Source organism: Hydra vulgaris, chromosome 09 (genome assembly GCF_038396675.1).
Source record: "Hydra vulgaris chromosome 09, alternate assembly HydraT2T_AEP".
Classification (NCBI taxonomy): Eukaryota; Metazoa; Cnidaria; class Hydrozoa; order Anthoathecata; family Hydridae; genus Hydra; species Hydra vulgaris.
In genome coordinates, this window is record NC_088928.1 from 42,098,447 (window position 1) to 42,112,408 (window position 13,962).

Here is a 13,962-nt window from a genome sequence, read left to right on the forward strand (position 1 = left end):
CCACCCCCTTTCCCTTTTGCAAAGGTCGACTATAAATACCAAATTTACAAAAAATTTAACAAATAATTGATTTTACAAAACTATATATGTATTTAGATAAATATTTCACATATTCATTTCTTTTGTACTAAAAATATTTTCAACAATTTGTAAAGAGTTCAAACCTTTGCATTGATAATGTTTTCCAAATAAATTGCGATGATCGGAGCCTCAGAATAAAAATACCCTTAATAGTTGGTCCCTTAACGTGAATGTGAAAGCAATAAGTTCATAGCATAATTTAATTTACTACCTTACGGCGATAGACTGCTAAAAAAGTTAGAAAAAATTGATTTTTCAAAAGTCACATTACTTTAAACAGTAAAAGTAGAATCTAAAATTATATCAATCTTCATATGAGAAAAAAAAGTTTAGAACTGATATAAGCGATTTACTTTAGCAAGGTAGTTTTATTTTTCCTAGCAACGCTCATAGCAACGGCTAATTAAGATTATAAAAAAATAATAATAATAATAATTGAAAAACAAAGAAAAAATCTCAAAGCAACTAGAAAAGGGTTCGATTAAAAATACAACGATGAAGAGCGAACAGTATATGAAAAAGGGGGGTTTTAACCTATTTTTATAAGTTTGTATATTCAATATTTTAAATTTTATTTGTATTTTCCTCTGTTTTATATTTCTAATATTTTGGCAAAGATTGCAAGAGCTGTAATTGTCCAATTGATTTTTTTTTAAATTTTTTTGTTCTTTAATCCTTACAAATTATTAAAATATAATAGAATCTTTACAGAGTAAGTAAAATTTAGGAAAAAAAAAAAAAATTACAAAGTTACGTTATACAAAAAAATATATAAAATAAGACTGTAAAGTATTAGAAATTACTTCAAAGAACGCGGAAAACTTGCAGAAGACCAACGGTCTTGTCATCAAGAAACCGCAATTCGTTACTAATATTTTTGGATGCTCTTATTTAAAATAAGTTTGTATTAAAAAAAAAAAAATGTTATCAGTTTTCGGCAGAATGAAAATAAAAATGCAAAAAACAAAGAATGCAAACAAAAAGAAGTTTTTAATTTTTTAATTTTATTTCAATACACATAAATATAAGTAGGTACACGATCGTTCAAGTGTTGATAAATAAGCCTATTATATGTTTTTGTATTTTTGTTATTGCTGTTGTTTTTGAGCTATTTAGAATTTTTTGAGTTATTAGAGTTTACATTGGTTTCAGGATAAAGTTAATTTTATATATAGTTTTAAATGTTTTGGGGTTAATAAAAATTCATAAAGTTGTTAGTGTTTAAAATGAGATCTTTTAATAACATTTTCAGAGTATTTAAGTTATTTAATTTTTCTAGTTTAGTACTTTTTGATATTAATTTGTTATATAGATAAGGACCACGGTTTTTTTAAGATTAGTTTTTTTAAAAGGTACGTTGAAGTTTCCCATTCCTCTGGTATAGTATCTATTTTTGCTATTTTGGAAAAAATTCTTTGAAAAGTCAGAAGGAAAAAGTCCAAGTTTATATTTGAGCATAAATAACAAATTTTGGAATATTGATTTGATATACACTTAATGCTTTCAAATTTTTTAAAAGTGGCTCAGCATGCGAAAGTCTATCTTTATTAAAAACTATTCTTGCAGCATGTTTTTGTTTTCGATATAGTGTGGTTAGTTTGGATCTATGAGTGCTTGCCCATGCAACATTAGCGTATATGTAGTAGCTTTGTATAAACGAGAAGTATAGAAACTGTAAATTATCAGGAGACAGTATAGAACTTGCTTTGTAGAGGATACCAATGTTTTTTTTGATATTTTGGTATTTAATATATCTATATGTGATTTCCATGAGATGTTCTCATCAATATGTATCCCTAGAAATTTAGTTGCTTGGGTTCTCTCTATTTCTTTAGTATCTATTTCTTTCTCTATTTCTTTAGTATATTTAGCGAAGGTAAATCGGGTGGTATCTTTTTAAGGTTAGAATGAAAAAGAATGTATTTGGTTTTTTCTGTGTTTAGCGATAATTTGTTAGATTTAAACCAACTGTTTATTTTTTCAAGTTCAGTATTTGTAGTTTCAAAAAGATCTGTAATTGATGAGGATGCATAAAATAAATTGGTGTCGTCGGCAAACATTATGAAATCCAATTTACTAGAGGCTTTAGGAAGATTGTTTATGTATATTAAAAACAAAAGAGGTGCAAGAACTTTAAGTTTCGTACAAACATTTATTAAATTAAAAATACAAATTAAAAAATTTTTTTTGATCCATATTATTAGCTATTTTAAATAAAGAGCATAGAAAAATCTTACGATGCTTTAAAATAAAAAAATTTTCAATAAAATTTTTTATCTCAGGACATAAAAGGAATGAAACTAAAAAAAAGCAAAAATTTAGAACTTAATACATTTTACTTTTTGAGATACCTTTGCCAAGATTTTAGTATGTTTTTAGACTAAAACCAGCTGTTTTTGCCTAAAATTTACGGGAAAAAAAAAACAAACAAAACTTTTTTAAATGTATTTATCAAGTAAAAATATTTATTGAAATATTGTCAGGTATTAAAATTTTTTTTTTTAGTTTTTCACCTTAAATTTACAAAAAGATTTCATCTAATAACCTTTTATATTTCGAAAGTTGAAGTAGAAAAAAAGGGGTTGTAAATTTTAAATAGCCATAACTTTTCAACTCTAAAATATTATTTCATTAAATTAAAAACTTGCCAATAAAATTAAATTTAGTATCAAATAATAATAAAAAAATTAATTAATTGCGTGCACCATTGGGGGTAAGCAAACTTTTTTTGAGTATTTTTGTTTCCAGGCTCCAATCACAGCTATTTTTTTTGCAAAACGTTACCATTTGACCTAATAGTCTAGTCTCAGAGCACCGCGGTATTACATTTAACCGGGAAGTTCACGCCTCCTTCCTTACCGTGACGCGAAAATATGTCCAGAGCTCGTTTAGAACCTGGATCTCCTGCTTATAATGCAAGCGCTCTAACCACTGCGCCAATGCCGCAGTTACCAAAGTTTGGAGTTAATATAACGTCAAAAAGCGTCAAGTCTACAAGACCAAAGTAATTTATTTGATTAACTTTTTACCCTCACATTTGGGTTAAGAGGCCACCTTTTCGGCATAATTTTATTTCCAGGCTCTAACGCGCACTGTATAGCGCGCCGATCAGAGCGGTCCTTTGGTTTGACGAATGCATGTATAAAAAGAAAAAAACACAAAAAAGACAGCTAATGTCTCTTTTTTCTAAAAAATATCATTGGCAACAAGGATATTTGTAAACATATAACAAGTTTATTTTTATTTTAAAAACCATACGTTTTATTAAAAAAAAAAGTCTTATTTTGAAAACAAACACACACATTATATATATATATATATATCTATATATATATATATATATATATATATATATATATATATATATATATATATATATATATACATATATATATATATATATACATATATATATATATATATATATATACATATATATATATATATATATATATATATATATATATATATATATATATATATATATATATATATATATATATATATATAAGTTTTCAATTCATTGCAAAAAATTAAATTATATACATCTACAGCGATCAGAATAATTCAAATTATTTTAATAATACTAGTATGCGTAATAATAATAAGTATTAGTAAGCATACAAAAAACTTAATAATAGTGAAGTTATTTACAATTTGGCCCGTAATAAAGCTAAAGGAACAAAAAATTGCGATGAAAATTGTTTCAAGGTTAATAAAATAAAATTAGTCTAAATTAAAAAAATTTATAAATAAAAAAATCGATTCGATGCAAAAACCTACAGATAGCTTTCATAAATAATACATGATATACAGAAATGAAACATAAAACAAAAATATAAAGGACAATGAACGAATAATTAAACCCCACAAACAGAAAAATTTCAAATTATAAACAACCATTACAAAAAATAAAAATAAATGTAAAAGTTTAAAAAATAGATTAAAAAATATTCGTAAGCATATTAACTTAGATAAATGGCAATTTTTAATAAAAATTCTTGATATTTTTACATTTTACAGTTCAATAATATTTGCTAATGTCTGATTTTTTTCACAGATGTTATTTTCTGATACGGTATCTTTTGACTCTTTTAAAAATGATATAGTAGGATCATATCGTCTCCATGCTTCATCATCACTCTCGTGCGTTATATATCGTATTCCAACTTTCACTTCAAGACGACGCAATTCCAAAAACGTATCAAGATCCTAAATTATAATCGCATGTTTGCATTATTTTATCAGTACACGATGGTTTATAAAATAAAGAAAAAAAGCAAATAAATACCTGCATCCATTTATGAATTAAAGCTTGCTGACACGTCAATCTGATCTTCATCTTCACTTGTAAAAGCTGGTTAATCAAGTCTTGCGCTAAAAAAAACGTTGACTTAAAATAATGCTTTTGTAAATCAAAAGTACTCGATGTAGTTAAGGCAATTAAAAATATTATGGTGTCTGTATGATATTTTATTTTATACTACGACATATTTCCGTTAAATGATCAGGTTTGAATTATATGAATGATTTATGAATTATAAAAAGATGAAAAAAGTTAAAATGATAAATTTTGCGGTATCATAAAATATAAATGTTTGAATCAAAAAAACCTAGACCGAAGATTCTTTTTTTAAAAAAAAAATCTTAAAATCACAATCGCTAGTCCAAATTGGAATAAGATTCTAAATAAATACGTTTTTTAGGTGAAATAAACATCATAATCTATATCTATTCTGATTGTTTATTGGCAATTTTTTAAAATTATATGCTCTTTCTTGGTCGGAATTCTAGTCTTTTTTGTGAAAATTGAATATTGTATTTTGACAACTATATATAGTTAATATGTCAGAACCGATTAGTACTAGGATCTATAGTGACTTAAGACACTTTTTCAAAAAAGTTTTACTAAATTAACTAAAAGTTATCTTTAACTAAAAGTGATCTAAAGACACTAAAATGGTATTTTTTAGATTCACTATTAGGGGTAGTAAAAATGTTTTTAAATTATATATAAAAAAAAGAAAAGTTTCTTTAAATATTAAAAAAACCTGAAGCAAAAAAAAATTATAACATTTAAAGCTCTTGTTTGGACATAATACGCTTATAAAATCGTTGATAAAATCATGCTAATTTCTAATAAAAGAATTCAAATAATTTGTAAATCGCCTTAACTACATCGAGTATATAGTGTAAACTGGGGTAAGAGTAAACGAAAAAAAAAAGTGAACGGTTTAGCATGTTTGTTTCCTTTGTATTTATTGAAAGCTAAAACAAAAAATCTTTAAAAATGCGAGGCACTTTTTTGTAGAGAATTTTGTGTTCTATCTAAAGATGTAAAAGTTAGTTTAAAAAATTTAATTTTGCCTTAGCAAACCTCAAAATCCTCACCCTCGTAAAAAAAAAAGTTTTTTTTTCTAAAAAATCAACTTCAAAATTCCCATAACTAAAATTAAATTTTACTAAACAAAAAAGGCTGTTTTTTAGAAAATTTTATGACGATCAAGACTCTCTTTTCAAAATTGAATTTGCTAGTTCCGGAAAAAAGTTATGGGTAAAAAACTAATATAAATGTTTTTCGATGGAAGAGTAAACTTGCTAATTGCTCACACTTATGCATCAAGATGAGCGCGGTTAAACTAATTAATAGTTATTACTTAAAACGTAAATAAATATGGCAACCTTTGCTAATCTAAAATTTTTAGTAATTTATCTAAAAAATTATAAATTGCTCAAACATTTCAAGTACCATCTCAGTCTACTTCATCATCCTCAACCAGCATCATCTTCATCTGAACCTGCTTCATCATCCTCAATGGAGACTGTTTCATCATCTTCATGCAAGTCTGTTTCATCATCCTCAACCAAGCCTGCTTCATCATCCTCATTTCAGTCTATATCATCATTTAACATCAGTCAGCATCAAACTTCAACGATTTGCCAACTTCAAAATTTAACAACACCAATGACTCTTGCTCAAATGTATCAAATGTTGCAACACTTAACAGAAGACTCGAAGGCAATTTAAAAAATGTTTTTCAGTGTCACTATATTGACACGCAAAAAAAAACCCAAAAGAGTCAGCATTCTGAGAGTTGAAGGCCAGTGTCTAAGTTCATCTGAGGTGCTCGAAAAACTAAAGCAAGAGGATGAGGCCACGAAGTCAAAGCAATTAAAGAAGCGCAAAATTCACTTCAGTGAAGTTCAGATGAAATTCAGCAAAAAGTGCAACGTTCAAAAAAACCGAGCCAAGACAAAGACATCAAAATGTGGTACCAATGCGAAGCTTTTAGTTACAAGTCTTGGGTTTGTCAATCGTGTTTATCCGAAAAATACAAAATTGGGGAAGAGTTTTTTTGCGTGAAAAAATGCCGCAAACCTTGCTTCTGCCGATGAAACAACTCTTTTTTTTAATTAATAAATTTTTTTTCTTCGTATATTTGATTAAAACAGTTTTGTGTAAACTTAACTTAAATAAGATTAGTTTTCATTTTACTTTTCGCAAGAATAGAATTGAGGCATGTAATTTAGCCCTTTTCAGAAAATTTAGCCCTTTTCAGAAACGGCCCATGGAGACTATGTGATATTATTAAAGGGGATGAGTTGTGGTTTTACTTGAGACAAGTTGGACACAAGTCGGCTAACGCTAGTTGGGTTGGTGAAGGTGAAAGTCCAAGAACTATAGTAAGATGTGACAAGTTTTAGCCGAAAAACATGTTCTACATCTTCTTCAAAACAACAGGTGTTTTGAAGAAGATGTAGAACATGTTTTTCATTTGGGTTATGTTGAAAAGGGAGACACCATTACTAGCGAATATTATATAAAAATTGTTTGAAACCTGTTATATGCGAAATAAATAAGCAAAAACCTAAAACAGGCACTCAAAATTTCACATTTCTCCATGATAACGCTTTACACCATGAGACTCAAACTGTCACAAATTGTCTAAACCAAGCTGGAATTACAATAATTCGCCACCCACCATACTCACCAGACTTAGCTCCATCTGATTATTAGCTATTTGACTTGATAAAAAAAAAATCTTGATTACGATACTGACGTCGAAAGTCAAAAAATGAAGCATAACGAAGCTACTTCAAAGTATACCCAAAAAAGAGTATAAAAAAATGTTTGACAAATGGTTTGAAAGGATGCAACATTGTATAGATAATGATGGACATTATTTTGAATATTTAATAAAATAAAATAAAAAAAAAACTCTTTAGGGGAGTTGATATTTTTTCTTAAATTTTATATATTTACATAATGTAAAAAACTCTCTTTAAAACAAACAAACAAAAAAAATAAACATAAAATATTTATATATATATATATATATATATATACATACATATATATATATATGTATATATATATATATATATACACACACACACACACCCACATATATATATATATATATATATATATATATATATATATATATATATATATATATATATACATATATATATATATATATATATATATATAAATATATATAAATATGTATGTATATGCATAAAATAGAAATTGAATGAATAGAAACTTTAGAGATTTAATTTTATTTTACCTTAATGAAATTAAATCTAAAGTTAGTAAAATAAAATTGGTCTTATAAAAAAAAAAAAATTTATTGGATGCAAAAACCTACCAATAACTTTCATAAATAATTTAAAATATACATAAATAAATTTAAAAATTATTTATAACATGACGTAAGTGCAAATAAGTTATATGACGTAGTGCAAATAAATTTTTTTATAAATATCAACTGATTACACCCCTCTTAAAACAGATTTTAGTTTAATGAAATGACATAGGGTTGTGCCATACCTTTTTAGAACCATTACACCAACTGTTAGAAACATTGAGGAAAAGTTAGTGTGAAAGATAATAACAGTATTTCTTAAATCAAATTTGGATTTATATAAGGGTCAGCATAGGTCACAAACATCGGTGACCTATGACAGTTCCTGAGACCCACCAGAGAGGGAAAATAAACATTGATCATGGTGTCAAATAATATGACTAGTTGCTAATTGCTCCACTCAGATGGATCTCAAAGACAGGCCAAGGGGCGTCAATGTCCAGTGTCCAGTACCTAGTTTGACTCCAATGTATAATATAATCATTGCTAAACTTATAAGTCTATAAATAGCAAATAATATATTTTATTTATAATAATGAAACAACAATAACAACAACAACAACAACAGCTTTATTAATTTCACCAAATACATTTACATTGCAAAAATAAAATTAAAAAAAAATATCCAAATACTGTACAATAGTTTTATACTAAACAAACTGCAGCTAATTATTAGCACAAATAATTAGCTACGGTTAGCTACTTATTTGTGTGTATTTTCATTCAAATAGTTTTAATTATTTAAACTCAATTCTAATTTGATTGCAAATAAATTGGTAATTGCTGTTTTCTATAAAAATGCTCGTTGTTTTAAGTTCATAAAAACATTCAACTGATATATATTTAAAGTATGTGTTGAATATTTAACTTGTATTTATAACAAAAACATGTTGTTCATTTAATTATCTTTAATGATAATTACAATAATACTGTTTTCCTCTGCTGCAAGAAAAAAACTAAAGTATACATTCAATATCTATTTTTTAGGAAGCAAGATATAAATTTCAACTATTGTGGAACTTTTAATATGAGTTGCTGATATTGTATGTAAAAAAAAACAAGCTAAATTCTGAAATTCAATATATTTGGCATATTCGACTGGATATGGGAATATATATCCAGCTAGATACGGATATGGAAATATATATCCGACATATCTGGTATCTGGCCAGATATGTAAAAAGTTATATCTGGTACACCTCCGACAAAAAAACCCGACATATCCACGTCTAGTTCAGGACAAGAATAATGAGGGAGTGTGTGGCACAACTCTTGATGGAAAAAATTCAAGTAACTTGGTAACGTATATTTAGAGAATACATAAAGAGATTTACATTCAAGAAAAGAAAAAATAAGATGTAAAAAAACAATATTTAAAGCGTTGATGACAATGGTTCTACATCTTATACATACAAAAGAAACAAAGGACTCCAATAGTTTTAAAATAACCAGTTTATATTTTTCATAATCCATCAAAAAACTTGAGTTTTTAAAAGCTTGGAAAAAGATTACATCATCAACACATCAGTAAAAAACAGATTACTTCTGTTATTTTAAAATAATATCAACTTTGCAGCATTTTCTCTTTGATTTATCATCATTGCTTGTTTTTAAGTCATTACAACTTGCGTTTGAATTTTAAGCAACACCCTGAAGTTTAATAATTTGCAATGTGGTTCTCCATTTTTTTATAAAATAAAAAAATATGAGCAATATAGAGTTAGTTAGTTAGAAAATAGCTTAAGTTACTTAAAAGCTGTTTTTGTTTTGATCTAATTAAAAAGTGTTGGAAATCTCACCTTGTAGACCTGCGCTCAATTTGTTAAGATTAGTTGTAAACTAAAAAAGCCAAATCACATAATCAAGATAAACACTTCAGCAGTTCATACTCTGATAATAACTCCTCCTTTTCTTCCGAAAAATAAAGCACTTGGGTTTTTATTTAAAAAAATTTAGGCAACATTTTGACCTTTAATATCCAACGAACTGAACAGTGCAGCAAAAGCTCTCCATATTCATTGGTTTTATTTTTAAAAAACCAACTTTTGTCTATGAAGTCCTTTTGCTTGAATTTTATTAATGCATTGTACAACAGTGTCAATTACATGGCTAAATTCCATATCTTTAGTACAGAGCACTTGCTCATGAATGATCTAATGATATTTAAAAGAGTTTACTTTTTAAATATTTCTCATAGAAAGAAACACAACCATTACTCTTTCCAACCATTTCTGGTGCCCTGCCAGTGTAAATACTGTCAAGTTTATTCCAATTCAAGTTATGTGTGCTAATTTTTGAATTTTCTATAAATTTTTCAATATTTCAAAAATATCTGATCTGGTTGTTTTGGTATGATGCTGACAGAGACCAAGGAGATCTCGCATGATATCAAAGTTTTCATTTACATATCTGATGTAAACATGTAGTTGAGCATTCTCAGTTGAATTACAACTTTTATCAATATTAATTTAAAAGTATCTTGAAGTTGCTGTTGCTATGATACTATGCTACTATGATTTGAAGTTGCTATGATACTATGATTTGAAGTTGCTGTTGCTATGATACTATGCTACTACAATTTGAAGTTGCTGTTGCTACTATGATTTGTTTTAGACATCACCAGCCATTTCTTCGACTCTTCTTGTTACTGTGTTCCAAGAAAAGAAAATGTTTTGGGACTTGATTTTATTGTCTTTCACGCTTTTAGTAAAAGTAGAGAGGAATTCTTTTATGATTTCATCATGAGAAGAGCACTTTCTTTCTTGCTATAGAAATAAACATAAAAGTGCTAAAGCTAGCAAAAGAATTAAGATTCAAAACACAACAGAAAAAAAACAGTGTTAGTAGCAGAGCTTAAACAAATTAACTAGCAACTTGAACATTTTGAATTTTTTAACATTAAATTTAAAGAAATTTTTTTTTTTTTTAAACTGAACAACAGATGTAAAAATTTAAATTATCAGTTTGGAAATTTCCATTGATGGAGGTTTGAGATATCTCAACTTTGATTTTTAAATGCGCTACTTTTATTTCTAATTATAAATTTAACAAATGTAATTTAATAATGAACTATTCAAGTTTGTTTAAACTTTGTTTTAAATCCTGGTAAAAAAAATAAAAGGAGAAAATATGAAGAAATTCATAAAATTTTCAGGAAAGATATGTAGAAGCAAACTGGAGATACCAAAAATTTATTACAGGAAACTGGAGATAACAAAAGTTTACCAAAAAGTCAACACCCTAATGCATCATTTGTTATAGTACTGGTGTCAGATGTACCAGAGACTAATCGTAACCTTAAAAACGTGCTTAACAAGCTTTGTTTAAATAAAATAACTTACTTATGTGGCAGATATCAAACTCTTGTTCCATGGCAACTCATCCTTGTTATACTTATACATGTAAGATACAGAGGTTTTTAAAAATTACTGAACTGGACTAAGAATACTTGGAACACTAAGGTTAAGCAGTAAAATGTATAAATTGAGTGGATAAAAGAAAATTAAAGTAAAATAACATTTTAACTGTATTAATGAAGTACTTTTAATTGGAAGTGACAATGACCAAGTTGTTAACCATCTTTTTCCTTAAGAAAATCATTAGATGGAAGGGACAACAAACCATATCTTTAAAACAATAAATAAATTAGCTAATCCAGATTTATTAAAAAAGATTGCGATTTTTTTCAAAATAAATTTTAAACAATTTTTCTCAAAGTTCCAATTTTTGAACCTTTTAATTTGAAAGATAAGTCTTTATAAAATTTTGCTGGTCTATTTTTTTAATGTCTATTTTGCTAACAATTAAATTACATTAACAATTAATTTTTTAATTGTCTATTTTGCTAACAATTAAATATACAGGAAAATTTAATAGAAACATTATTTATTACTCTTTTTATTTAGAAACCAACAAAAAACAAAAAAAGATAAAAAAAAAAAATTTGATTTAAAATTTAACGTGATCATGAATAATGTTGATATATATTATTGATTTTAAATGTTAAATTTAACCACTTTAGAATTGAAATTCGCCTTTTCAACAAATTGTTAACGGTTTTTCAACAAATTTTCAACAAGTAAAAACAGAGATTATAAAATGCTTTTATGTTAGAAAAAATCTTTTATATCATATAGAGTAATTAATCAAATCAAACATTTTTCAAATCTTTTTTCAGGTTCTAATCAAATGTCTATTACAGATTGTCACAATCAATTGTCTATTGCAGATTGTCACAATCAAATGTCTATTGCAAATTGTCAAAATCAAATCATTATTGTTTACAAAGAACATTTTAGATTTAATTTAAAATAAAAAGATATCAACACATAATCTTTTATAAGAAAAGTAGATCATTTATACCATCTTTTGAAATTTCAGCCCAAGGCTGTGGTGGATACATAAAAGCAGCATTTTTTATTTGATCCGGAATATCTTCATCTTCATTAAATGGAAATGTTCCACTTACACTATAAATAAAAAATGAAAAACTAATAATGTCAGCAGAATTCAACTATTGCTCATGATGATGAATTGATTTATAATATTATCTACAACTAAACTAATTTCACACTAAGATATGTAAATAATAATACAAACTAAAGTAAAATTTGACAAATTATACAGGTAACGTTAACAACCACACAAATAACAACAATATCAAAAAATAAAAAGGATAATAGTATTCCATACAGCTGGAAGAGAATACTTAAAATTTACACTTTAAACTTTTAGAATTCTCTTCCAATTTCATGCCTATCTCAGCATGAAGGAGTGCCAACATAAGCATGCTTTTTTTTGTGTGCGTGTGTGTATTAAATTTTTCAAACCTAAAAAGCCATACCTATGTGTTACCAATTAATAATAATCAATTGTTAATTTAGTATAATAGTAAAATGTTGTAGAAATGTTGGGAGCTTTTTAGCTTTTTTTAAATTTTTTTGATGAAAAAATATTGCTTGAGTTGAAAAAATAAATAAAAAGTTGTTTGTTTTAAGTTTCAAGATCTAACTGCTTTTTGCTATTTGTACTTCAGCTTCTGTAACAAATTTAGACTTAAATGAACAACTGTAGAATTAAAAACCATTTTGGAAAGGTTAGGTTACAATCAGAATTAGCTTTATGTCGTTTTCTTTCCATTATGATCAATAAAAAAAGCTATTGCTTTTATTTAATCAAATTCTTTTTAGTTAGCATCAAGGAAAATTTCACTTTAAGAAATTTAACCAACAAGAACTTTTGCAGTTTTCGTCACTTTTTTTAGGCAATTAAAAAACCAGCAGAAATAAAAAAAAAGGACATGAAAAATTAAAATAAATTATCTTAAGATTTCTGAACTCTTATATATCATAAGTGAGATTAGAAAAAATGCCATAGTGAATATATGTATACACTAGGGTTATGACTTTTTTTTCAACCCCATACTCCTGTACTGTAGTTTGATGAACTTTTACCTAAACACAAAATGAACTATTATTTGCATATCTTTTGAAAAAAGTTCACCCCACCATTGAAAATTCAATTTTTAACTACGCAAACCGGTTTTTATTGTTGTTATCATTGAAATATATTTAAATTCAGATAAATATTTTAATGAACATATATTTTTTAGTCAATGTATGTATCTTAAAAACTCGAAGATTTTTTATTCAAAAAAAATAATTATAAAAAAGCAAGAATTTGTTTTTGTGATGGCACTTAGATATTATAATGGCAAAACTATTCAATAAAAAAGCAGAAATAATATCTAAGTGCCGTCATGAAAACAAATACTTGCTTGACAACCATGAGCCCAAAGATTAAAAAACCAAACCACACTCGCAAATAGTAACAGTTTTATAATTGTTTTTGAACGTCACGATGTTTATTAAGAGTATATTTTTTAACGAAAAAAACAATGTATTTTTTACCTGATGATTGCTAAACGCATGAAACTTTTAGTAGTAAAAATTATGTAGTTATTTTTATTTAATCTTGGCTAAAAAATCAATTATATAGCTCTTATATCCTTCATTGAGCACTTTTGCTGAATATATACTCAAAGCAAAATTAAACATATATATATATATATATATATATATATATATATATATATATATATATTTATATATATATATATATATATAGCTGATTTGATTTAGTTCATAGAGTACTTTCTTGAAAGCAAAATGTCTTACCTAACATATATATTAGCTTCCACATATAGCATATATAATAACATATATAACAG

The 13,962-nt window shown here is 26.3% G+C and overlaps 1 protein-coding gene across 5 annotated transcripts in view; it reads right to left on the reverse strand.

Moving 5' to 3' along the window:
- Positions 1-3,846: 3,846 nt before the first annotated feature.
- LOC100198141 (serine/threonine-protein kinase D3) overlaps positions 3,847-13,962 on the reverse strand; it is a 57,626-nt gene continuing 47,510 nt past the window's right edge. For all 5 annotated transcript variants that reach the window (XM_065805767.1, XM_065805769.1, XM_065805768.1 and 2 more), the window contains 3 exons: positions 12,096-12,202; positions 4,373-4,458; positions 3,847-4,293 (listed from right to left, as the gene is read on the reverse strand). In XM_065805767.1, the coding sequence (XP_065661839.1) occupies positions 4,099-4,293; positions 4,373-4,458; positions 12,096-12,202 (388 nt within the window). In that variant the 3' untranslated portion in view covers positions 3,847-4,098. The remainder of the gene's footprint in view (positions 4,294-4,372; positions 4,459-12,095; positions 12,203-13,962) is intronic.